Raw genomic sequence first — 24,567 nt, 5'->3', positions numbered from 1 at the left:
TCCTCGGATACATGTGTCTGTCTACTTTTTACACACAAAATGGCATTCATTCTTTCTCATATGGTAGGTAGCTTTTATGATCATTTGAACTATACTGCTATTCAAATACAATAATATGTAATTCCACATTAATTAGATCTGACAGGCCATCTACATGTCAATTCTTGACAACTGTCTTCCAAGCACTGACAGAACACCAGGTCAACCACTGCTCCTTGAAGCCACCTTGGAGGTACAATCTCGCCTAGGAAGTAGGAGCAGAAGCATTAATGTTGAAATTAATTTTTTAATTTAGTTGGTTTTCATCTCCCATCATCATTGGCTTTTGCGACTGGAACTCTAACCAATGGCCAGAAGGGCTTGGGGACTATTGGTTCATAATACAGGCATGTACAGCAAAAACAAGCAAGGCTTTTAGGACTGCACTGAAAATACAAGCAGCAGTCAGGTTTACCTATGCTGGTTTTGTGCCTTGGGAAATGCCATCAGCTTTTCCCATGGCTTCTGTTTTCTCTGGCCCAGATCAATAGGAGGAGTTCATTGTAGGTTGAGTTTTGTACTCATCCAAAATGAAGAGCATCTGGTGGTTTCTCCCTTCAGGCTTTGAAGCTATGAGTTGGAAGTATCTTATAACAGCACTTCTAATCCCAAATTTCAACTGTAGTTCCAAAAGGATGTTTTTTTAATGTTTTGCCATTTAAATAATTCATAGAAAAGTTGAAAATACTTTACTTCTACTTCATTGTTATGAAGTAAATTTTTTTCATATTTTGTACTTTAGAGTGTTATATACATGATATTCCAAACTTACTTTTTACCATAAAATAGGGTAAAAATAACTGCTTTTCCCCATCTTGGGTTATAAACTCTTCATGGAGAGGGTTTTTAAAGCCATGTGGGTAACAGACACTGCATAATTCATAATAGGTACAGAACTGTTTCTTTAACTAGGAATAGATAGTACCTGTAAAACATAGGTCAGGGTCCTTGTACAGGTAATTCAATCTAAGGACTGATCATCTTCATGGAGGCACCTGAGGTGTTGCTATAAGTACAAATTATAACTTGTTCTGTATGCAAAAGATCACTGACAAGAGAAGCCAAAGGTATCATATGAATGCCATAGAGAGCTGCATTGTGGCTGAAGAACCCAGACTGCAACTCAGAGAAGAGGTTTTTGTCTGAAATATAGATTTGCTGACCTGCCTTGCCCATTGGATTATAGTGCAGTTTTTTCAGGAAGCAGCTTTCTTCTTTCTTTCTTTTTATTCTTATTCAATAGCAGGCTCACTGGAATAACTCTTTCAGCTACTGTTCCTGGAGTTTAATTTATGCCTTTTGAAATAACTACAACTTGTGAAACTCCGTCACTGGGGGAAATCAGATTGAAATTTTCTCTTGAATAGTTGGATTATTATTGTAACCACTTAAAAGGTGACAGAATCTTCACCTCAGCCATTTTTCTTCCCTGAGAAGTGTTGAGAATGTCACCCTGTTAAACCCCAGATCAGAGCGTCATTTAAAAACATGTCTCATTAAACACTCAGCTCTTGTTATGACCCTGATGGATTGGTTGCTACTGGGTTTATGAAAAACGAAATGCATTACTTTTCCAAGAAGCTTTAACTATGTATTTTCCATTCTCATTTAGGACAGGAATGCCTGACACTTATTAAATGGTTGGAATCTGGCCTACTGCTCACCTAATTCAAAGACTAGAGAATGAAGGAAAAAAGATGATTGTTGAAAATAGCTTTTTTTTTTTTAACAAGTAGCATTTGTCATGCTTTGCAGACTTTTGAAGGCAACACCAACTATGACACGCCTGAACTACGGACTTTTGAACCTGTATCGACGAGATTCATCCGCGTTTACCCTGAGAGAGCCACACACGGAGGACTGGGGCTACGAATGGAGCTGCTGGGCTGTGAACTTGAAGGTAATTGCTCTGCTAGAGATGAATGCACTTTATTATTTTCATAAATACATTCTCTACTTGGACTACTGCTGAACACTGCTGTTCTGCACAGGCAGCACTTCGGACTCTACCTTCCGTGACTGCCATTAATGCTGTTTCTTGGCCTAATCAGTTCCTTCTCTGCAGACATTTGAATACGCCCAAGGCACAAATATTATTCTTTCTCCTATTCCTTTGTTGAATCACGGCGATATTCTCCACGTGGTTTTCTGTTCTCTTAAGCAGCCTTATGATTATACTTTCGAGAACCATAGAGCTATTAGGAAAGAATAAAGACAGGAACTTAAATTTTATGTTACCATGGTACAGCCCTGGAAGAGATGTTTTCTGAGAATGCAGAGGGAGCTTTGCACTAAATATAGCTATTATGTCCTTTCAAAGGACGTGAAAGTCACACCAGATGCTATAGTGGGCAATGATTACTTAGCTGGACAGTGTCTGTGCTGTTCCTTTTGGGAGGTAAAGGGGGCCTCTTTGTTCCTTACCAAGCTTTAATTTTGCGAGAGTGTGTAGGAGATGAAAGACCAGGAAAAGCAAAGTTTAGACATTTATCTTTGGACTGTGACATGAAGTGAAGTTTTGATTCTTGTTCTATAAACAATAATTATTTAAATTCATAGATAACTACAGATAAGAGTATGTGAATTTCACAATTTTAACTGGTTGATGAAGGTATAGTAGCATGGCTTATGAACCACACAGCTTAAGAATACCCAGAATAACAAACCACATTATTTGGGGTTTCATATGATACCTCGTATGGAAGTAGCTGAACAGGCTCCCAAGATGAATGGAACCAACTGCTCTGCCTCTATTTCTTTCTTACCATTTCTCCCCTAAGGCAGAAGGGTGGGAGTCATTTGCTGTGAGAACTGATGAGTTCTGTGTTGTTTTTTTACTGAAGGCCAGATTGCATAAGTGTGCTTTTCACTTGGCCCGGAAAGTGGGGAGGTTGGAAATACTTCTTAGTTCCTGCAGGAAGGCCTCGTTTCCTGTGGAAATACTTAGTTCCTGCACACTATTGTGCTACTTGCTCAGAAAAAAGAAAAACCAGCACCTGCCTTGTGTAAACTCACAACCTGTGGGCAAAGTCCTTTGGCCACAGGGCTCCTGTATCCACCTAGATATCAAGAAATGAGTCCATGGACCACCTTACAAGAACACATTGCTTAGTGAGATGAAGGAGCCAAAGAGGAGACTGATCAGGCAAAATGCCTTTGCTTTTATGCAAACTGCAACAGCAAGTGCAATTTTTCCCTGAGACTCATCTTCTTGCGTTTGTCTTTCTGCTATGGTGTACTTTTGAAGGGTGCTCACCTGTTGGTCACTCGTGGACAGGTGAGATCAATTCCCTTTTACCCATGGGAGAAGCATAGTAAGAAAACTTTGTTCTATAACTGTGTCTTAAGGAGGAAGCTGAATGAAGAGAAGTCGCCTGAGATTTACTGAGCAAGAAAGTAGTTTAGATGAGAAAAGAAGCATGGAGGTAGACACAGACAGGAATAGAAATCAGCTCTCCAGCAGCAATGAGCAAGGGGAAGTTTCGTGTGCTCAGAGCATCCCAGGGGGGTGTATATGAAATGATGGCAGAGATGTAGGCAAGCTTGAGGCTACACAGGGGCACGAAGATCAAGATAAGAAACTTAACTGGATGTAGAAAGCTAGAGGGACCTCCCAGAGGGGTTTTTAAAGCCATGTGGGGAACAGATACTCTGCATAATTCATAATAGGTACAGAACTGTTTCTTTAACTAGGAATAGATAGTATCTGTAAAACATAGGTCAGGGTCCTAAAGAGCCATGTTTCATCCCAGAATATAGCTACTTCAGAAACTACCACCTCTCCTGACATTTTCAGGTGAAGGAGTCAGTGCATATATGATCTTATGTGGCCAGCAGTCTCTGGGAGGCAGTAAAAGGGTAAAGAAGAATCTGAGAAAGGGATGCATTATTGCATAACTTATAATGAGAGTAAAAGATTGTTAGTGAAAATAACAGTAGGTGAGAATAGACAAAAGCCTGGATCACATTCCTAGAGAGGTTATCTTAAGCCAGGCAACTGTACTTGCAGCATAAAACATAAATCTAAACGTAACACCAAGTACTTGTATCCTGATTTTCCAGATATGGTATGTTTTGTAGATACTGGAGTGTAGATATATTTTCTGGCATCTTGCACAAATCTCAAGCTTTTAACTGTAATAGCAAAAGTCAGACTTTTACTGGTTATGCAGCAGCTACCGGAAAGTCATCACCAATGAGAAGCAGGCAGGTGGCCGGGAGGGATGACTGACATCACTGATGTCTTATTTATTTATAACTTCAACAAAAACAAAAGAAACTTCTTCCACATCTCTTCATTGAGCACAAAGTGATTCTACATCACACTGCCTTCCTGCCACTGTTGCCAGGACTCTGCTCAGACATTTCCTCTCTTACATGTGCTCTGCAGAGGGGTTTCTTCAGCAATGTGGTGGGTGCTGGAAAATTACTACCTTGAACATGCACCCCTCCTACTCCTCTGGACAGGCCCACTCACAGGCGTTTTGGCCTGCAGTAAAATGATGGGTTTTCTACACCACACCCTCACAAGACTCCCATCCTGCCTTGCCAGGCTTTCACTCTTCCTTGGTAGGAACAACAAACAGTCATCAGACAGTCCGGGGCTTTGCTGCCCAACTCCACTCAACCCTTGAACTCCAATACAGTAGAGACCCTTAGTGCAAGGAGGCATAACAGATACATCACATTGCAAAGAAACACTAACTAACCTGCGGTGTTGGGTTTGTGGCTCCTGTAAGAAGCTTCTAGAGGGTCCCCCAGCTCCAAGTCAGACCTGCCTCTGGCCAAGGCCGAGCCAATCAGTGATGGTGGAAACACCTCTGCAATAACATATTTAAGAGGGGAAAAACCTTCTGGGCAAGTTTGGAGCAGAGAAGAGGAATAGGACATGAGAGAAACAACTATGTCGACACCAAGGTCAGTGGAAAAGCAGGGGGGAAGTGTGCCAGAGCAGAGATTCTCCTGCAGCCCACGGTGAAACAGCAGGCTGACCCCCTCCTGCCCATGGAGATCAATGGTGGAGCAGATGCCCACCTGCAGTTCATGGAGGACCCCACACCAGAGCAGGTGACCGAACCTGCAGAAGGCTGTGACTTTGAGGGAAGCCCGCATTAGAGCAGTCCTTCACTGGGAGGACTGCACCTCATGGAAGGGACCCATGCTGGAGCAGTTGATGAGGAGCTGCAGCCCTGTGGGAACAAGTTATGTTGGAGAAGTTTGTGGAGGACTGTCTTCCATGAGAGGGGCCTCACATTGAAGCAGAAGAGTGTGAGGAGTTCTCCCCCTGAGGAGGAAGGAACAGCAGAGACAACATGTGATGAACTGATCACAACACCCATTCCTTGTCTCCCTGTGCTGCTGTGGGGGAGGAGGTAGAGAAATCAGGAGCAGCAGAGTTGAGCCCAGAAAGAAGGGAAGAGTTGGGGGGAAGGTGTTTTTAAGATTTGGTTGTATTTCTCATTATCCTACTCTGATTTGATTAGTAAATTGGTGGTGGTGGTTAAATTAAATTGATGTTGTTTCCCCAAGCCAAGCCTGGTTTTTTGCCCGTGACCATAATTGATGAGTGAGCCCTCCCTGTCCTTGTCTGAACCCTTCAGCCTTTTGTTATTTTTTCCCCTTCCCATCCCACCAGGATGGGACAAGTGAGCGAGTGGCTGCGTGGTGTTTAGTTGCTGGCTGGGTGGGCCTAAACCACAACACCTGCAAAGTAGAGTTGCTTCATTCCTCAGATACAACACACGAAGACAGCATATGGTGCTCATCAAAATGTTACTGCCAATTGCATGCAGATTCTGCAGCCCATGTTTTAACTGAAGGACTGGATTTTGTTTCAGCTCCTACTGCTGTCCCTACCGTTTCTGAAGGCAAACCCGTGGATGAGTGTGATGATGACCAGGCAAACTGTCACAGTGGCACAGGTGATGACTACCAACTGACAGGTGCAGTAACCATCCTCATTCCATTGCAGCTTCATTGTAGCTCATATCCATCACCAGTTACCAGCTAAATGTTTGCACTGATTTAATCACTCAACGTAAATGGACATTGGTATGCAGTTCGTATTGTCAGTGCTGTCAAAACATAGACATCTGCCTTTTACATATGACAATACTTTTGATTGTTTTCTCAGCTATGTAATTTTTGAAGCAAATAATAGTGACTAGCTTGAAGAGAGGGCAATTTTTTGAGCAGGAATTGTGTCTAATCAAATGTCCTAATCAAACTTTCTCTTATTAAGAAAAAAGCTGGACAAACCTTTTGAGGTTTATTGTCTGAGATTGAAGAACTCAAAATAAAATATTGTTTACGGTCAAGATACATATATGCTTCCATACCTAAAATTTAGTATAGGACTCAAATCTTAGCCACAAACCTTTCCCAGACAGAAACAAAGCAGATTTGTTTCATCAAAGCATTCTCACACATATACCACCAGAAATATTTCCATGAGCTTCCTCACCAACACTGCATCACAGCCACAGCAGGGCTGATGTTCTTCAAGCTGCCATGGCTAGCAGAAAAATAGGAGGGAGAGACATAACATTGTCTGCATCTGGAATGGAGGAAGCTTGCTAATACTCATATTCTCCCACTCTTGCACAGAACCACTGTCCTTCTGAGACAGTGTCCTTCTGACACTGCACCGATATGTTTTTGATCTCTTCTTGGAAATCACTTGCTCCACAAAGCTCTGGGCCTGTTTGATGAGATCTTCCTGTAGCAGATCTATACATCTACAGTAATTGAGCTAATTTTTGGACACAGCAACACAAGTTATTTCATCACTGCTCCCTGGTGTGCTTATCTAATAAATGTTCGTTGCTTCTTATATCCATGATATAAAATAGCATTAAAATCTGGCAATAGCTGTCCAAGAGGACATTGGAAAACCTTAGGTAAAAGATTGGCTTTTTGGAAGCAGCCAAGTAGAACATCCGACAGCAGATGCAAATGAAAGTGCAGTTTCAGCATCAAGCCCTTTCTGAGCTTTGCCAATGTCTCCTGTAAATGCAAATTATAAATTGAAAAACAATTCTTGAGTGGAAAAGACACTGCACATTCGCTGTCACTGCTTTTCAAATCAGTATTCCAGATGAAATCTTACTCTTTCTGAAAACAGCCATTCATGGAGTCTGATAAAATAGTCTGTATTCTGTTAAGGTAGCTCAGAAAGCTTTCAATGTTACTAAACATTGCGATGTATTTATTTTTCTGAAAGGAAAGAGCCAGGTCAGGAAACACTGGGGCTCCCTGCAAAACCCTACACTGAGAGCTGGCTTGCAAAGCCCAATAGGTAGAGCCATATTTCACATAGATGGAGGCTGTGTATGGAGGCTGTGTGAGGTGAAGAAGAGATCTATGCAAGCACCTTCCCTGTTCAACTCATAGTCTCTGCTCTTCAGGGAGCTCAGGACTGAATCCCACATGTCCCTTAGGGAAATATTATTAATCAAAAGAGACTCCCTCAGCAATTTTTACAGGTTGTGCTTAGGGAGCAGTTTATAATTTCTAAGACAAGGCAACAGTCACCAGCCTTCCTGAGTACTAGCTCTTTTGGGGGACTGAACCTATTTCAGTATTAAAATTGAAAATTACTACATTGCCCTTCTACAAAAGCGCAGACACTTTAGTTTAATTTATTACTATACCACCTAGAAAGCCTGAGCAGTGCATGCCCAGTTGTTCTGGACGCTATAGAAACACCCCATTGTACACATGATGTTACTTATAACAGTAAAACGCACAGAAGTGATTTTACCAACACTTTCATGGTAAACATGCTTTTCTTTCTCCAAAATGCACAGAAGGAAAGTATGTCAATCTCATGGCCCATTAAAGATAGCAGGGCAGAGGGGATTTCATCAGTGCCGTACCCTCTTTTATCCACTCCCAATGCAAGTGTGGTGCCTGCGTTCTCATGGGTACGACTTGTTAGAGTCGCTTCCCTGCTAGCACTGGCACATATGTGAGTATCACAATGAAGCCTCCCTTGCAATTAACTGTAATTGTGCTGTAGGCCAGATTCCTTCCTGCTCTATTTGGACCCCATACAGAGCTACTCTATTTGCGTGGCTTACAGCATTTCCCATCAGATCATTCTCACAAACATAAAGCTGATATAGCTTGGGCATTCATTCTCATTGGAAGTCATCATAGTCATCCTTTCTATAATGCTTTAAGCACTTGCTTGCTGGAGAAAAGAGAAACCATTGACTGGTAATCAGCACCCCACTGCGCATTTATAATTGTGCTAATTTACTTTTTGTTTCCTTTATCAATATGAGACTTGCTTTAAAAAGTCAAGTATTTTAAAAGTATCAGTTAGTGAGCTTAGGAGAGGGCCATGACCCCACTCACCTCTTGTTCATCTGCTTGAAGAAGATGACAAAGAGGAAGTCCTTAATTCCTCCTGCTCTTTGAGACAGAAGTGAAACCTGCCTTAGACTATAGCCTAAAGTCAGGTAATTCCCATGCACCTCTCTTGTGAGCTGGTCTTACAATGCAGCTATGAAACAACGCACAGAGAGGACCCAGTGTAGCAGGAGCTGGAGGACCTCATGTCCCTGACATGAGAAACAGCATGCCGTGGGTTAATGCACAAACTGGTGACTGTTAGGAGGTGCTACAGAGATCAGTCACTGACTTTCCATGTGATTTGGAGAAATCAGGGTCTGTAAAACAAGGAGGGCCACAGGGACATGGTGAGGATTGATTAGCTGGTGTTTGCAAGGACTCCAAAGATAGACAGCTTTAGCCAATGATGAGTTCTTGTTTTCTTTTTGGATAAAGTAAACCAGATCTTTAATGTCATATTTTCATGCTTAAGCTCACATACGCAGTTACCTACATGTCTTATAAAGATAGTAATATTTCAGATTTATATATAGGATATTCCTAGTGACTGCTGTGTCCTTTGTTGTGTCCCATGTATCATGATATGCATAATTTCTTTTCCAGGTGGTACTACGGTGCTGAATACAGAAAAGCCAACAGTAATAGACAATACATTACAACCAGGTAAAAAAAATATTTTTTCTTATTAAAAACATAATAAATTCCATCCCCAAATTTCATGCCAGAGACAAAATAATGAATTGCAGCACTTCCTGACTTCCCATTCCCTAAAAGTCTCTGAAGTAAAGAAGCATCTGGTCTCTCAGCTCTGTACAGTAAATATTTTATTCCTTTCATCCACATGTAGACACAGCAGAGAACAAGATTTCCTTCTGCATCAGCAAATGCCAAATGCTGACAAAATTAAACTAACTTAATCACACAGTGCACTCTGTTTAAATGTGGCATGTCAGTGACACAAAGTGTGTTTGCAAACTCCAGGAAAACAAAACCAGAGCCACACAGGCCCACTCACTATTTATATCCATGGTTTTACAAAACTAAGACAAGTAAAGTTTGCCAGTTTTCTCCACCAGGGAGCTGGCAGTTTTACAATATTGTTTTCTAGCAAGCTTTCTCAAAATGGGGTTACATAAACTGCTACCATGAACTTGAAAGGGGAAAAACAAGTTGTCTCTGGCAGTAGGTCCTTTTTACTTAATCAATACAGTAACTAGCAGCTTTTAAAATCCTTAGTTTGCTCCTTACACAGCTTTCATACCATTTTTTAATATCCTGTACAATTTAATGGGAGTGGGGGAGAGGATAGATTTGGGCAGAAAACCCAAACTCCAAAAACTATGAGCACCAGTTTAAAATCTTTTGCATTAATAATTGTGGAGCAGTAAAGAGGTCAGTTTTCAGTTACTCCCATTTCCTCCATTAAAGCACAGTCTTGCAAGTGATTTATTAACAGGGTGGGTAAGTGTTTATCATTGTTTCCTCAACCATGTGACATATTCCGCTCTTATTTCAAGTACAAGAAAGGGACTAATAATGCAAAAGTTTCCTAAAGGACACGGATGGTGTCGACCTGATTAAGAGATAGAGCTGACTTATCTCAGATGTTGTTCCCACTCTCGGCCTCTGCATTCTGGTATGGCAGAGGGAATGCTTTTACTCCCCTCAAAATTTGTCTCCCTGGTTATCCCGTTGGCTTAGTCAACATACACTGTTTCTAGCTCGGCCCTGCTTTATGAGCAGAGGGAGATTGTGGAGTACCCGTGCAATGAGAAACACGACAGCAGGCTGGCCTGCCTTCGCGGGACGCCTCTCCACACTGCTCTTCCACAGTCAGCCGTGCTGAAGGGCTGGAGGGCTGCTGGTGATCCCACAGTTCAGAAGGGGGTAGGGGATGCAAAGGAGCAAAGGATGCTGTGCAACGGGTTTAGAGTAAAACTTTTTAATTTTTATGTCTGAAATGATCTTTTAGGTCTCTTTTGCTGAAAGGAAGGATTTTTAACAGGGGTTTTTTAAACTATCTTCTTGCATCTAAACAAATTGCAAATTCATAAAATGCCGCTGTGCAATGCAGTTTTCCTCCCTCCTCCCCAGTGCTAGTTGCATTTGCAGGTTGTGTTTAATCCCCTTGGCTTGGGTGGGACTCTCCAGTAACAGATTGACTGTTTCTGCCAGACATTAAGATATCCTCATTTTCTCTCCTTACTTCCCTCCTGCACCACCTTTGCTTACTCTGTGATGAGCCAAGTTTTTTTCTCTACTAAAAGTTTCTGAGGTTCCCTTCAGAGCATGCCAATGTTACTTCCCTGCATTGTGCTGGTAGGAACCATTTCCTTCCGGGGAATAAGGGACAAGTTCACATCCCAAACTCCGGGCTGCCACATGGCAGCACATTACAAAGATCATAGATAGAGATCAGTCAGATGCTAATAAATCAGAATAAGGTTTCCAGAATCTCCAGTTTAAGACATTAAGGTTTCCAGCTGCTTCATAATCCCTCACTGAAAACCAGCCAGAAAACTCCCAAAAAGGGGCAGACAGAAATTCCCCTCACATGGGGAAACCCCTCTTGGCATGAAGGTGGTGTAAGCATTTCCTTCTGCTGAAGGGGCACAGCTGGACCCGGCTGGCACAATGAAGCATATCAGAGCACGAGGCTGTGCAGCTGGAAGTGAGATCCTGCTACGGCAGACACGAATAATGTCGTTTAAACTGGCCTTGAAGTTACAGAACTGCTCAGGGCCCACCCTGGCCCTCAGCTGGCTGAGGATAAGTGCACTCCAGCTCTTTCAGCTATTCTGAAGCTGAACAAGGTATGAATTTAACACACCAAGGACTGAGCATTCAGCTTCAGCCTTAATTCCCTCTAAGGGCTGGTTTACCTTAAGATGCTAATACACCTTGAGGTAAACTACAAACTCCAAGCCAAAGAGCTATTCCAGATAAGTTGCAGGTTGTAGGCTCCAGCAGGTAACTCTGCACAAGCTACACTGTGCCAGTGCTGGCCACAGCAGCTTGTGCCATGGTGACTGGGCACAGAGATTTACCAGCCCTCCCAGTAGCAGCACCTGCTGTGACACAGGTACTTCTGCAATAGGTGCTAACGCCAGGTATCGTTGTCCTCCTGCCTGCATTCAAGCCTGCAAACACCCTTAATCTTGTTATCCCAGACTAACGTGCTTGTGTGTGTCAAAGCCTGAGATTATGCTATATCAACCAGCTTTCATACACTATGGAAACAGTTAAAAGCAAATAGCTGGAAAGCCTCCATGTATAAACAAGCTTTCCATCAAGGAGACTTTCACAGTTCATTTCAAGGGGACTGAATTGTAAGAAAATAAAAAAGAATCATAATTTCAAACTGCTAAAAATGTTTAAAGGCTTGGATTTTTTTTTTAAGAGAGGATCTACTTTCTTCCTCAAACTTAAAAAGATGCCTTTAACAAATCTGTCTGTCAGGGTGAATACCTGTCAGGCCTCAGTCCTAAGACTCACCAACATCTAGTCTTTTTGAACACATCTTTTTCAATTCCAAAAGACTATTTGAAATGCTCAACTCCTAGCTATTTACATACAGAGAAAGCTGTTCATTTACATTATGTGCTCTCAGCATGTAAGCTCAATCCTTTGTAAAGCAGACTGTTGAACAAGTAAAGTATCTTGTTTTTCACACGTGTAATAGCTATGTCAGAAAAATATAACTAAGAAATCCTGAGGTTAACATCTATGCTAAGAAGTCATTTAAAGGTAGAATAGGTCTGATTCTCATTTATGGTGGGACAACTTTGCATCAATAAAGGGATATTAAAGCAGTTAAATTATCATTTACTACCATTTAAGGTAATTCTGTGCTGCTAGCTTAAGTGGTATGAAAAGGTGAAATGCAAATATGAATCAGACCAAATACACTACTTTGAAGTGGTCCAAATTATGTTTGCAATTTCCCATTTTAATGTTGATTTACCTTTTGGCAAGAGCATCCTATAGAGAATTTTCATAGCATCTTTAATGCCGTCATGCTCCCTCTTGCCTCTTGTTGGAGGAGTTATAAAAGTATGTCAAAGTCTGTGGGCCACAAAAGATTAATGAACTTGCAACAAACTCACTCAACTAGATTTCCAAATTACTTTCTTGTTCGTGTGCAGTAATGGTTCCAGCTGTGAGCAAGATGTGGTCAAGAAGTACAGCTGTTGGTTGTTCTTTGAGAGGATAAATCTGTTTTAATTTAGTATCACGTACCCATCAGTTTGAAAGAGGCATATGGAATTTCGTCCCACCTCCCTCTCGGATTCTCATCTGAACTGCTGCTATCTGCTAACATAATACCTGGTTTTCTTCATCCTCTCAATACACACAAATCCGGAGATCAATCACCTATTGGCAGGAGAATTATCCTAGCAGGGGAACAGGCCAGTGCTGCAGAGGGAGCCCACAAAATGCTACTCATTCCTACTTTCCTTCCTTCCACCAGAGCTGCCAAGCTATAGTTCAAGGACAAAGAAGAGGACAGATTGCCTGTAGCTTACTGTGAGCTACTGTATCAGCCCCCTGGGACCTTTAATAGAAGTGTTGAACTATTCTGTCTTTTGCTGGGGCAGATCCATTGTCGGTAGGACTAATGAACCTATGCTGATGCTACAAGTGTCTATTATTAATTGGCTAGCAGGTCTATTTTTTATTTTTATGGGGCCCTGGGAGAAGCATTGGAAGAGATATAAGAATAGACAATAAGAGATGGCATGTTTAAGGACCCCATAAAATAAGAGCACTCTGAAATGCCTTGCCTTTGACCTTCAATCACAGCAACGGGATCACTTTTAAGAAAACAATGGGAACCTAGCAAGAAATAGCTAACTGAGAGCAGGTTACTAGTCAAATTCTGCCCAATTTCAGGGGATTCTCATTAACTTCTGCATGGAAAAGAAGTTAATTTTTATGCTATCTCTGAGTCCAAAGCCAAGGAATACAGGCATGGCTGAAGCGTATCAGACTCAGGCTCTTTGCCAATTTCCTGAACTATATATTTCAAATGAAAGTGTAAGAAATTCTTTAATAGATGGTGCTGTGAAATTTAGCTCTGTTTTGAAACTCTCCTTCTAATCCCGACGTTCAGAGCTGGCTTCAGACCGTGAAGCAAAAGGCTTTTGTCACTCCATGAACTTTAGAAATAACAATTAAATTCTGGATATTTTCCTTATCCATTTCAGTGTCCAGTTCTCTCTGAATTGTGTTCAGCCTTAGCAGCATTTGAGGGAAGCAAGTATTGCTCAAACCACATGAGAAATTTTTTCCTGTGATCTGTATTGAACTTCACTGGATATCTCACAGTTCTCAGGCGATGAAATGGAAAAACCAGAATATTGTAATCTTCCTTTTCTGGATTCTTTGCCCATTTACATACTTCTCCTGTGTCTTCTGCTATTTATTTTTACTCCGAGTTGAACAATACCAGTCCTTTCAATCTCATTGTGCTATGTGCTCATTTACGTTGTGTGATATCTTCAGATTGATGTGATCTATCTACCACTGTTCTGCTTTCTTGTGGTTTGAATACCACTCAGGCTGTCACTAGCTTTGCATGATATAATCCTTCGGGATTAATAAGATTAATTTTGTTTTATGTTTTCTAAGACCTTTTCTAAAGTTCTGTTTCATGGCTCTGATGTCAAAGCCATTCAATATAGCTCTCCCTAGGCCTCCTTGACAATGAAAGGCTATTTTTCACAAACTTAAAACCCTTTAATTCGTTTCAATATCACTCTGTTTCTTTAAAAACTCCCCTTGATTTTCAGATGTCCCCTTTTGGGCAAGACATCTTTGATCATGGCCCCATTGTCCAGGAGAAAACCCACACATATACTGAAGAACGAAACATAATGGATTGCCTTTCTGCACTCACGTGCGCACAAGCCGAGTTCTGCTTCTTCAGTGTTTGGAGCCCAAAGAGAGATTATTCACCACTATCTGCCCCTTTCCTAGAAAGGGCTAGGGTCCTCCAGGAAACATGTTTTCTCCACATTGAATTCCTGTGACAGACTATCTGTTTAATTCATTTGTTCCCAGTTAGGATGCCGCATTCGTGACAATGCAGAGTAGACCCCTCTGGAGGCCAGCAGGAGGGAGCGGGGAGGCAGGCAGGATGGGGCAGATGAAAGGAAAGAGCAAAGAAAGAGCTCTCAGTGTGGAGAGGTGCAGCAGCACAGCTGAGGTTCTGACAGGCGGAGGAGAGCAGCAAGAGCTGCTGCATGCTCAGACCTCTCTGCTGATAGAAAGAATTTTCTAGGGGCCAGAGGGGAGAGGGCACAGCAGCTGCAATGCAGGAATCCAGCGAATTGAGCTAAAGCTGTGTCTGGGAGCAAGGACCTGCCAAACAAGGACACAGCAGGCAAGGAGAGAATGATAGATGAACCCTTTTTGTATCCATTCTGTCTCAACCTGCTCACCTGAGGTTTTCTGTGTGTTGATAAAATGATTTTTCTAGTTTACTTTCCATTAAAAGCTGGGTTGTGAGTTCAAAAGCCTTTCCAGTCTTCCCTGAGCAACTCACTACATGGAAGAGGTCTCTCCCTCTTCAGACTGGAAGAGCTCCATCTCAAAGGTCTGGCCAGCCACAGGTCCCAACACACTTCCCATATTTCTCCATATTTTCCCACAATAAACAAAATACATTCTAGGGGTTGCATTATCTTTCCTGTTTGGTTTTGTTTTTTTTTTTTAAAGTGGGCAAGAGACATAATTCTTCTCCCAGAGCTGGTATTGATGGGAGCACAGAGTCCTTTGTTCTTAGTTCATACTTGCACGAAGCATCTCATTAAAATAAACCTAAGTTATTCCTTTGATAAGGCGTGAGTCATGCCTGAGAAAAGACTTCAGGATTTGGTCACATTGCTGTGGGAAGGGTATTGCTCTACTGGGAGATGTCACTGCTGAAGGTGAGATAAAAGTTCATACCAATGGGGTAGGAACCAAAAGCCCAAAAGATTTCAAACTGCTTCTGAAAATAAGAAATGCAAGGGATTTATATGCCAACTTTGTGTAATCTTTCCATTCAAATTCCAAGTTCTATTGAAGAAAATAAGCTACTATGTATTAAACCTTTGGGCAGAATTGAAGAGAAGCTGAAAACAAGATATGATCTCATCCTGACCATAATACTAGACTTCCCGTGTTTTACATGGAGCTTGTTTTGAAGCTTATATTGAGTTCATTTGGCAATCAGCCACATTTGTCCCTTTTCCATCTCGGTTTGTCCATTTCAATGCTGCCATCTTGTGGGCCTAGTTAACTGTCTGGAAGATGCTGAAATAAGTTCCTTGCTGAAGCCACGTACTATACATTTCACCAGAAATCATTTCCTGCCAAGAACATTCCACTAGCGTTTCTGCCCTTTCTTATTTTTATCCGAATCTCATTCTGAGTTGTTGCAAAACGTTGTACCGTTATGATGCAAATAGATACTAACAACCAGAAAATAGATCTGATAAGTAAGCCAGAGCTTTCTCTTTGAGTCATATATGTTACAGCACAGTTATCATCTAATGTGGGCAAATCAGAAGAATTAATCGAACCACAAAAAGTCCCAAAATATGGGTCTTAAGGAGACAAGAAACAACCACATCATTTACTAGAAATAGTAGGGCTGCTCTTGCTACGGCTTCTCAGAGTTTCAAGTAGGAATGGTTCTGTTAATGGTCTGTTAATGCATGCATTTGGTTTTGAGGTAAAAAATCTAAATTATGCAATTAATAATCACATTTCATCCCTTCTTGTCCCTCTTTCCCTGCAGAGCTGCCTCTATACAACTTCAACTGTGCCTTTGGCTGGGGATCCCAAAAGACTTTGTGCCACTGGGAGCACGACAACCAGGTGGATTTAAAGTGGGCAATCCTGACCAGCAAAACTGGGCCAATTCAAGACCACACAGGTGATCATGAGTTCATGATTTAGCCATTTTACATGGGAAGAGGTTGTTCTGTTTAATACCAATATGCCTTCCAAAACCATAAGAGAGTGAATTATATCTGAAATATGTAGAGTCTCTAGGCAACCTAATCTGCTATACCTAGTCACAACTGACCATAGCTGTCCTTTCTGTTGGGGAATAAAGACCATTTATTGCCAGGAGTTGAAGATATTCCCTTCCCCTGGTTTGAATAATCATCATCTGGGGTAGAAAAAAAAATCTGAATGACCAAATATTCTGCAATTATCACTTAACCAAGTGATACAGTCATGAACAAACTCACATTATTCCTGTTTGTAGTTATAGGGACTGCCTAGCAGAGAAAGGTATTGTAAGTGAAATTCCCAGATGGACATATTTCCATGCCCTCCTCTCCAGGAGGATTATAGCCATCCCTTTGTTCACACACAGTTTTTCCAGAAATATCGCCATGGGAAATTGATTGGTTGGTTTTGTAGTGTCTAACTCATGGCTCTGCGTAATTAGGCAATAAATATGCTGCTGGCTAGTGGAGAAGGGAGGGCACTGCGTGACCTGCACAGCCTCTCGCTTTACTGTTCTCTCTTGCATACGTGCAGATTAATCAAATGTGTTGAGATGAATCCCCCTTCCCACTTCTGCAACCCCTTTGCCTAATGAGAATGACAAGGAAATTAGACAAAATTGGACTTTTTAAATTCTGAGACACTTTCAATTGAATCTTAAGACAAGTACAGTAGTTTCAGGGAAAAAAAAAAACTTGTAATACTTTGACTATAAATGGCATTGTACAAATAAATGGCATCAAATTAACTAAATGCAGTTAGGTGAAGTGAAGGCTGTAATGGTGGAAAAATTGATGTAGAGTAAAGTGAAATGGCTCAGTAGGATGTGACATTGAAAGGAGGTTAAAAGCTATGTTAGCCAGAGACTGACAAAACCTAAAAGACATGCATAAGTAAAGCTCTAATTAAGACAATGAAGACAGAGTTCCTGACCCAGCACTACAATAATATTCTGGAAATGAGAGCTATCTGCACTTTGCCACCAAAGATTATAGAGAGACTGAACCTGTCTTCAATCAAGAGATGAAGAAATGATATTCTTCAAATAAGATTTTGTTGTTTCCACTGGGCCCTGCTAGTGCAGAAGACTTATTTTTTCCATTAGCTATAGCTTCAGTAAGTCTTGCAGGTAGCCCCTTTTTCTCCTTACTGTACTAACTTCCAATATTTTCCAAAATTTTCCTTCAACTCTAAGGGCATCTTCACCTGCCAGGTTTGCCATTTGCCTGCCAGCAGGTACAGAATGAGTGGGGTGGGGATGGACGCAGACCACAAACAGTCTGAATGGCACTGACGTCGCAAACAAGCCCCTTGGTGTCACCACTGCACAGCAAGGCCACTCTATATACTGGGAGAGCCACAATGAGCAATTCGCAGGCATATCTTGTTCTCAGCTGCACATGTGTATAAAGCTGAAGAAACTCCACGGAAGTGATCTTCAACAGCAATTGCTTTAAGACAGCAGGATACGCTGTATGTCACTTCAAATTATACATGTTATGATTAAATCTGGCCAGAGTTTGGTCTTCCAACTGAGACAGCCATCCTAATGCTGTGATTATTTTCCTTTCTTCCTCCCTTTGGATTTCCCTGTCACCATTCTTTGATGAGATTTGCACGTTGTGCTGCCCTCTGCACAGAAGCAAAGTTGGAAAGAACATATAGGCACAAGCCTGCTGAAGAAGCTGGACAAGACATTACTGCAGTAAGATATAGAAAAGGGGGAAAAAAGCTAATTTTTTTTTTTTTGCAATTTAGCATCGTCTCCCCGTATACAATTCTTTCAAAGGCCAGATACTTCCACATGCATATTGGCCAGGATACCTCTGACTGCCCACAGAAAAATAAAAAAAAAAGTGAAGGAAAATATCCTTGTTTCATGTTAGAAGAAATCTTTCTTTTTTCTCATATATTAGGCCCACTGCTTCCAGCCACTGGGTTTAACCCACTCCTCTTTGTTCCTGGTTTACCTTTTACTACCCTGTCCTTCTTAAGTTTCCCAGAGTAGCAATGCTCATCTTCCCTTCTTCATTGGTGCAGGACTGTACCATTACAACCCAGCAAGTCTCAATTATACATTTCAAATGAAATTCAAGAATATCATGTATAAGCAAAGACCAATGTTGATAGAACACCACCCCTCCAAAACATCTTCTTTTGCCTCTTTTTACTTTTATTTTATTTAAGCACTGGTATAAACAGTGATATGTATACTTATTTCAGCATTTGAGGAATAGTATTTCTTACTATTACTTTTCTCCTTCCTACTTTCAAAATAACTTTATACCGATGCCAGTAAATGCTGTCTCCATCCTTTTGTGTGAGTGCATTACACGTGCAAGCTATTCTTTCACACACCAGGATGAACTTTCTATTTTTCCACCATAATTCTCTGCAAAGAAGTTGTTCAAAAGCTGACTGGAATGGATGCCTGGCTGGTGTAAATCAGAATCACTTCTCCGTAGTCAGTATCTTACTTAGCAATCTTCTGTTACCAAACTAATCACACTCCCACGTGCTTCTCTCCTGGTGTGATTAAGCAAGTAATTTTCCAAGTTAAGGGTATTAGGTGTTCAGATTTCAACGTGTATAAATCCATTATGCTCTTCAGAAAATACCAGCCATAATTTTACTCTTTCAGGAAACAACTCACAAATATACAGAGCCCAGTATATTATTACAAAAATCAAGGGAATAACTCTGGCACCGTTTATGACAATGCTGAGACTCTATTTAGGAGCACTGTTTAGATCCCAGTTCCTGATCTCTGACCATGGCTGTTCAAAGCTATTTTATCCTCCAGTGTTCTTCCCATTGTAATCTTGCCCTCTTGTGCACAGATTACTTTAAACAGAGATTAAAAATAGCTCTTTGTGCAATTGGTGTAGAGTAGGCCCAAGGGATTTCTGTCTAGCCTGCTGAACGAGGGCTGGATCTCTTCAGGAGGTGCATGCTGAATAATGGAGCATATGCTGTCACACCAAACATGCTTTTGTCTCCTTCCCTAAGCAAAAGCAAATGCCTTGTGTGTGCCATGTAGTGACCATGTTATAGTTCACTCTTGGCACAAAGCATCCCAGTGAACAGCAAAGGAGACTGCCAGAAGAAATCATAGAATCAGTGAATAGTTTGGGATGGAAGGGACCTGTAAAGGCCATGTAGTCCAACCCCCCTGCCGTGAGCAGGGAGATCTTTAGCCAGATCAGGGTGCTCAGAGCCCCGTCCAACCTGATCTTGAATATTTCCAGGGATGGGGCTTCTACCACCTCTCTGGGCAGCCTGTGCCAGTGTTTCACCACTCTCATTGTAAAAAATTTCTTCCTTATGTCTAGTCTAAACCTACCCTCTTTTAGTTTAAAGCCATTACCCCTCACCCTATCACTACCCTCCCTGATGAAGAATCCCTCCCCACCTTTCTTGTAGGCCCCCTTTAAGTACTGGAAGGCCGCTAGAAGGTCTCCCCAGAGCCTTCTCTTCTCCAGGCTGAACAACCCCAACTCTCCCAGCCTTTCTTCATAGGAGAGGTGTTCCATACCTCCGAACATTTTTGCGGCCCTCTGCTTAGAGCACGTCAGCTTTCCTAGAGCTCCCAAACATATGCGTTCCGACTCTCTTGATTGAGGCTTGACCCATCAGCACAGAAAGAAAACAAAATGATCAGGGATGGTCAGGGCTTCTTAGGAAAATAGAGAAAATTAAAACTGGTGGCTATTCCTAACACAGTCCTTCTGTCACAGTAGGAGATGGCAATTTCATTTACTCGCAAGCTGATGAAAGCCAGAAAGGCAAAGTTGCCCGACTGCTGAGCCCCGTGATTTACTCGCAGAACTCTGCCCACTGCATGACTTTCTGGTACCACATGTCTGGCGCGCACGTTGGCACCCTGAAGATCAAACTGCGATATCAAAAGCCGGATGAATATGACCAGGTGCTGTGGACCCTGAGTGGGCACCAGGCAAACTGCTGGAAGGAAGGACGTGTTCTTCTTCACAAGTCTGTGAAACACTATCAGGTGAGCTTGGCTGCTCCTTGCTGAACTAACAAACACAGTCAAGACCATGCTGGTCATATTTTATACACTGTGGCAGAAAACGTCACTGAAGGATTTATGTAGACAGTATTATACCTACAGATGAGGTGCTGCTGCTGTGACAGTAATAATAGTGGCATATTTCATGGTATCTCAGATGACAGTGATATAAACAATTTGTTATCAAAGGCCAAATAAATAGTTTAGAAATCGTTTTTAATCTGTCACAAAACTGCATCCTTGCCACAGTTTTGTTGCTGATGAAAAAGTCTTTAATGAATTTATGACATTATATAAATTCACATTTGCATATATAAGTTCATAAAGGCATGCCGTGCAGATTGGCAGGCCACAATCAACGTACATGTAGATGTGGCACCATGACAAGTGAAGATGTGTGTTAACAACTAATTAAGATATGCTGAATGCTGCAATTGTGTATTAACAGGAAAACAATGTGAACATTGTCTTATTTTGCCAGGTGGTTATTGAGGGAGAAATTGGAAAAGGAACTGGAGGAATTGCTGTGGATGATATTAAAATTGACAATCACGTAGCACAAGAGGATTGTCGAAGTAAGTATGAGTAGCAAGAACATACAGAATTCTCATCCAAAACATTATTTATTTTGCTTTGATAGCTGTTTTTATCTGTGAGAAAGGGGTAGATAACTATGGACTATATAGGAAGTTTTGCACTGAAAACATCCTGATCCAGCCCATAGCTTTATTCATAGTAAGTGCTGTTGGTGTCACCTCAGTACCACAGCAACTGCAGTGTTTTGGATCAGAACTGGCAACCTACTGACAGGGGTCACAGCATGTTCACATTCTAACATCTCTCCCTGTATTTTAGACTGCTGCCCTCTTTCAGTTTCTCTGCTTTCCCTAATGCTCTTCCTTGTTTTAACTAATGCTCAAAATCCAGTTTTATTTCTTCACCCCTTCTTGATCACTTACTACCAAGCCTATTGGAATTCTATTTTAATGGACCGTATCAAACCCTTACAGGACACACAGACAGGGCAAAATGGTCCCTGCTCTGTCTGCTGCTGTTCTGTAACTCTGAGTTTGCTGTAGCCACCAGCTCCCAGACAGATGGGACACAAAGTAAAGTTAGAACATGGCCTTTTCCACACCTGAGCCAGGCTATTCCTGAGACGCTATTTGAGTCCTTTTATTTCTGGCCAGTCTTGAGTTATTCCAGTCACTGCTATCACATGTGCATTGCATACTGCACGTAATTTGTCAGCAGCAACCCCAGATGAACACAAGCAACTGAACCCTGTCCTTCATGATGGAGATGAAGCAATCAGTTTTATATAGGAGAGGAACAGAACTGACAGCCCTCAGCATTAGAAATATAAACTTATGCCATGCAAGTTGGCAACACAACTGAGAGCAATAGGAGACAGTGTTCCTCACCTTTTGTAGCTAATAGCCTTTTGAGGGTAACATGACAGACTCCAGCTACTTGGTAATTTCACTTGCAGGATAAGAAAGCTGAGCGGCCTTTTTTTATCACACTGTCTATCTCCTGGGGTTCATCATATGCCACCAGAGTGACAGTTGCCAGGAAGCAGAGGCAGGATGTGCTGCTTGGTCCTCCTACAGTGTCCTCAGTGCCAAGGAGGGTGCTGGGACAACAGCGATGGTATTTCTCTGACTCCAAAATGAGAGAGGAAAGTAACTTCATTCCTACCTGCCCATGTTTTGGTTGTTCAAACCAAATGCTGAGCAAAGATTTTGGCCTGTGGGAGCTAAAGCCAAAAGCTCAGTCTGAAGCCCAAACACAAATGGGCTCGCTGCAGTCAGTGAAACTGTTCTTGTGATTAACTATGCCTATGCTGATGAAGTGTTATGGAATTGGGCTCCAAAATTGTAAATATGATGAATGAGATGCTAATTCATCACACTGATTTCTCTTTCCCAGGCATGGAAAACCCCTGCTGATAACTAAAACTGTGCCAAGACTGGGCGGAGAGGAGTTTTTAAGTCTTTCTTTTTTCTCCATTAATTTTCAGAGCCCATCATAATGAACAGTTCTGTCAAGCTGACATAATGATGCTCTGACACAGGAAAATCTGCTATACCATTATTGCCAGCATGATAGTCAATCAGTGTTTGTAGCCCTAATAATCAATGTCAATTCTCTTTGCTTCATTAGAATCAACTGATGTGGAGAATGAAATAGATGAAGAAGACGACCCAGAAAGTAATCAAACAGGTAAAAATTGTGTTATTGTTAAAAGGGAATGAATTTTAAAGCACGTTTTCATGTGAATTTGTGTATTCTATTTATTTATTTATAGATCAGTTCTCTAACTGCATATCGTATTAAGGGTTTTTGATTTAGCTAGATCAGATGCTAAGAAGGCTTACATTTATTTAAAGGATTTAGTAGTTTTATTCTCCTATGTCATATAATCTTATGGACTTTGTATTATTTATACCTATCTCAAGCCCTTCAAATTTTATATACGTAATTTGTTACGTTGTATACACATATACACATGCACACTACCGCTCCTTAATATTTTATTGTCTATAAGGCTTGTCCACAGCTGAAGAAACCACTATCGTTATATCTTACCATTTGTGACTCAGGCAGTGTCTAGGTAATTAGGCTGAAAACTCTTCAGGTTAATTGTTTCACGCACCTGGCTGAAAACGTCATTTTATGACCGGTCCACTAAAGCATTGTCCTTTTCAATGATGATAGCTGTAAATGGATCATTTAACGGATTATAATTGTCATATTGTCCCAATAATAAAATATGCTTGCATTTTTCATGCAATGAGCTTAATTTTTTTCTGCTACAGTCAATGGGATTACTATCATTGATTTCAGTGGAAGCAGGGTTTGCCCAAACAGACTTTTTGGCTTTTCCTGCAACAATTAGCAGGTTTTCCAAGCTTATTGGCTCTCCTTCATAAACTGAAAGGATTGAGGAAAAACATGATACCCAGGGAATATTTTACAGAAGCAGGCAGAATGCTTTTCTGTGTCAGTTCTGTCACTATTTCCATTTCAAGGTCCAGTCCTGAAGTCAGTGAAGTGGAGATGGACACAAAACGGCTGGAGATTCCCAACCAATATCTAAGGCTATAAACATTCACACTGAGCTGAACAAGATTTGATTAACATTATTGAGCTAAATACTGCAAGCTGGCAGAATATAATCAAAAGGTCTAGTTATTCATTCCCAAGACTCCCACTTAATCCAAGGCGCAATCAGACCCCTACTAATATGCAACAGATTCAAGGATTGGAGAATAGTATGAAAAAAATCAATAACTATTTGGGCCGCGTTATAGTTTTCAGCTATTTATGACTACCTCCTAGAAGCTAGGTTTTCAAATTATGTAGCAATTTATGTCAAAAACGTGATGTCCTTTCTCCACATTTCCAATTCACCAAAGTTCTAACTAGAATCAGTTCTGAAACTTTTGCAATTCTTGACTCCATTTCAGGATTTACGCCTCCATACCATACAGGCGAGGACTACGATGATAACATCTCCAGGAAACCGGGCAACGTCCTGAAGACCCTAGATCCAATCCTTATTACCATCATAGCCATGAGTGCACTTGGGGTGCTTTTAGGAGCTATCTGTGGAGTTGTCCTGTACTGTGCCTGTTGGCACAATGGGATGTCAGAGAGAAACTTGTCTGCACTGGAGAATTACAATTTTGAACTGGTCGATGGTGTAAAACTGAAAAAAGATAAACTAAACACACAGAATTCATACTCGGAAGCATGAAGGTATAAAGCGACTGGAGAAGTTTCAGAGAATCGGGATGGAAGGACATAGCTCGGTCGTGCTGGGGAACTGTTGATCTTCTTTTACTGTACAGGCTGAAAAGTGCATTGATGACACTGAGCCAAGCTTTTCTCAGGAGCTTCAATGAGTGTGTAACCGATAAACATGGACAACAATCTGTGTTAACAATCTGAATCATGTACAGTCTGCTTTTTCTGTTGGTTTTATTTGAAATTATCAAATGCTGGTGTTGAGACCAAGTATGATTGACTTATAGTTCATTTTGTCTTTCTTTCTCTCCCTCTCTTTTGTTTTCCGTTAATGGATAATTTTGGTTTTACTGTGCAAAATCCAAGATGCTGTCACAAAA

The 24,567-nt window shown here is 41.3% G+C and overlaps 1 protein-coding gene across 1 annotated transcript in view; it reads left to right on the top strand.

Annotated features, from left to right (window-relative positions):
• Positions 1 to 24,275, top strand: part of NRP1 (neuropilin 1) — a 111,306-nt gene extending 87,031 nt beyond the window's left edge. Inside the window, exons 10-17 of the mRNA XM_086467495.1 lie at positions 1,795 to 1,939; positions 5,877 to 5,981; positions 9,001 to 9,060; positions 16,184 to 16,321; positions 20,142 to 20,416; positions 20,916 to 21,009; positions 22,601 to 22,660; positions 23,908 to 24,275. Of these exons, the coding sequence (XP_086323621.1) occupies positions 1,795 to 1,939; positions 5,877 to 5,981; positions 9,001 to 9,060; positions 16,184 to 16,321; positions 20,142 to 20,416; positions 20,916 to 21,009; positions 22,601 to 22,660; positions 23,908 to 24,197 (1,167 nt within the window). The 3' untranslated portion in view covers positions 24,198 to 24,275. The remainder of the gene's footprint in view (positions 1 to 1,794; positions 1,940 to 5,876; positions 5,982 to 9,000; positions 9,061 to 16,183; positions 16,322 to 20,141; positions 20,417 to 20,915; positions 21,010 to 22,600; positions 22,661 to 23,907) is intronic.
• The last annotated feature ends 292 nt before the right edge of the window (positions 24,276 to 24,567 follow it).

The sequence above is a fragment of the Leptosomus discolor genome, chromosome 6, assembly GCF_034619465.1.
Source record: "Leptosomus discolor isolate bLepDis1 chromosome 6, bLepDis1.hap2, whole genome shotgun sequence".
Lineage (NCBI taxonomy): Eukaryota > Metazoa > Chordata > Aves > Leptosomiformes > Leptosomidae > Leptosomus > Leptosomus discolor.
Note: the sequence above shows the minus strand (reverse complement) of the source record. Positions and strands in the feature narration are given on the sequence as shown.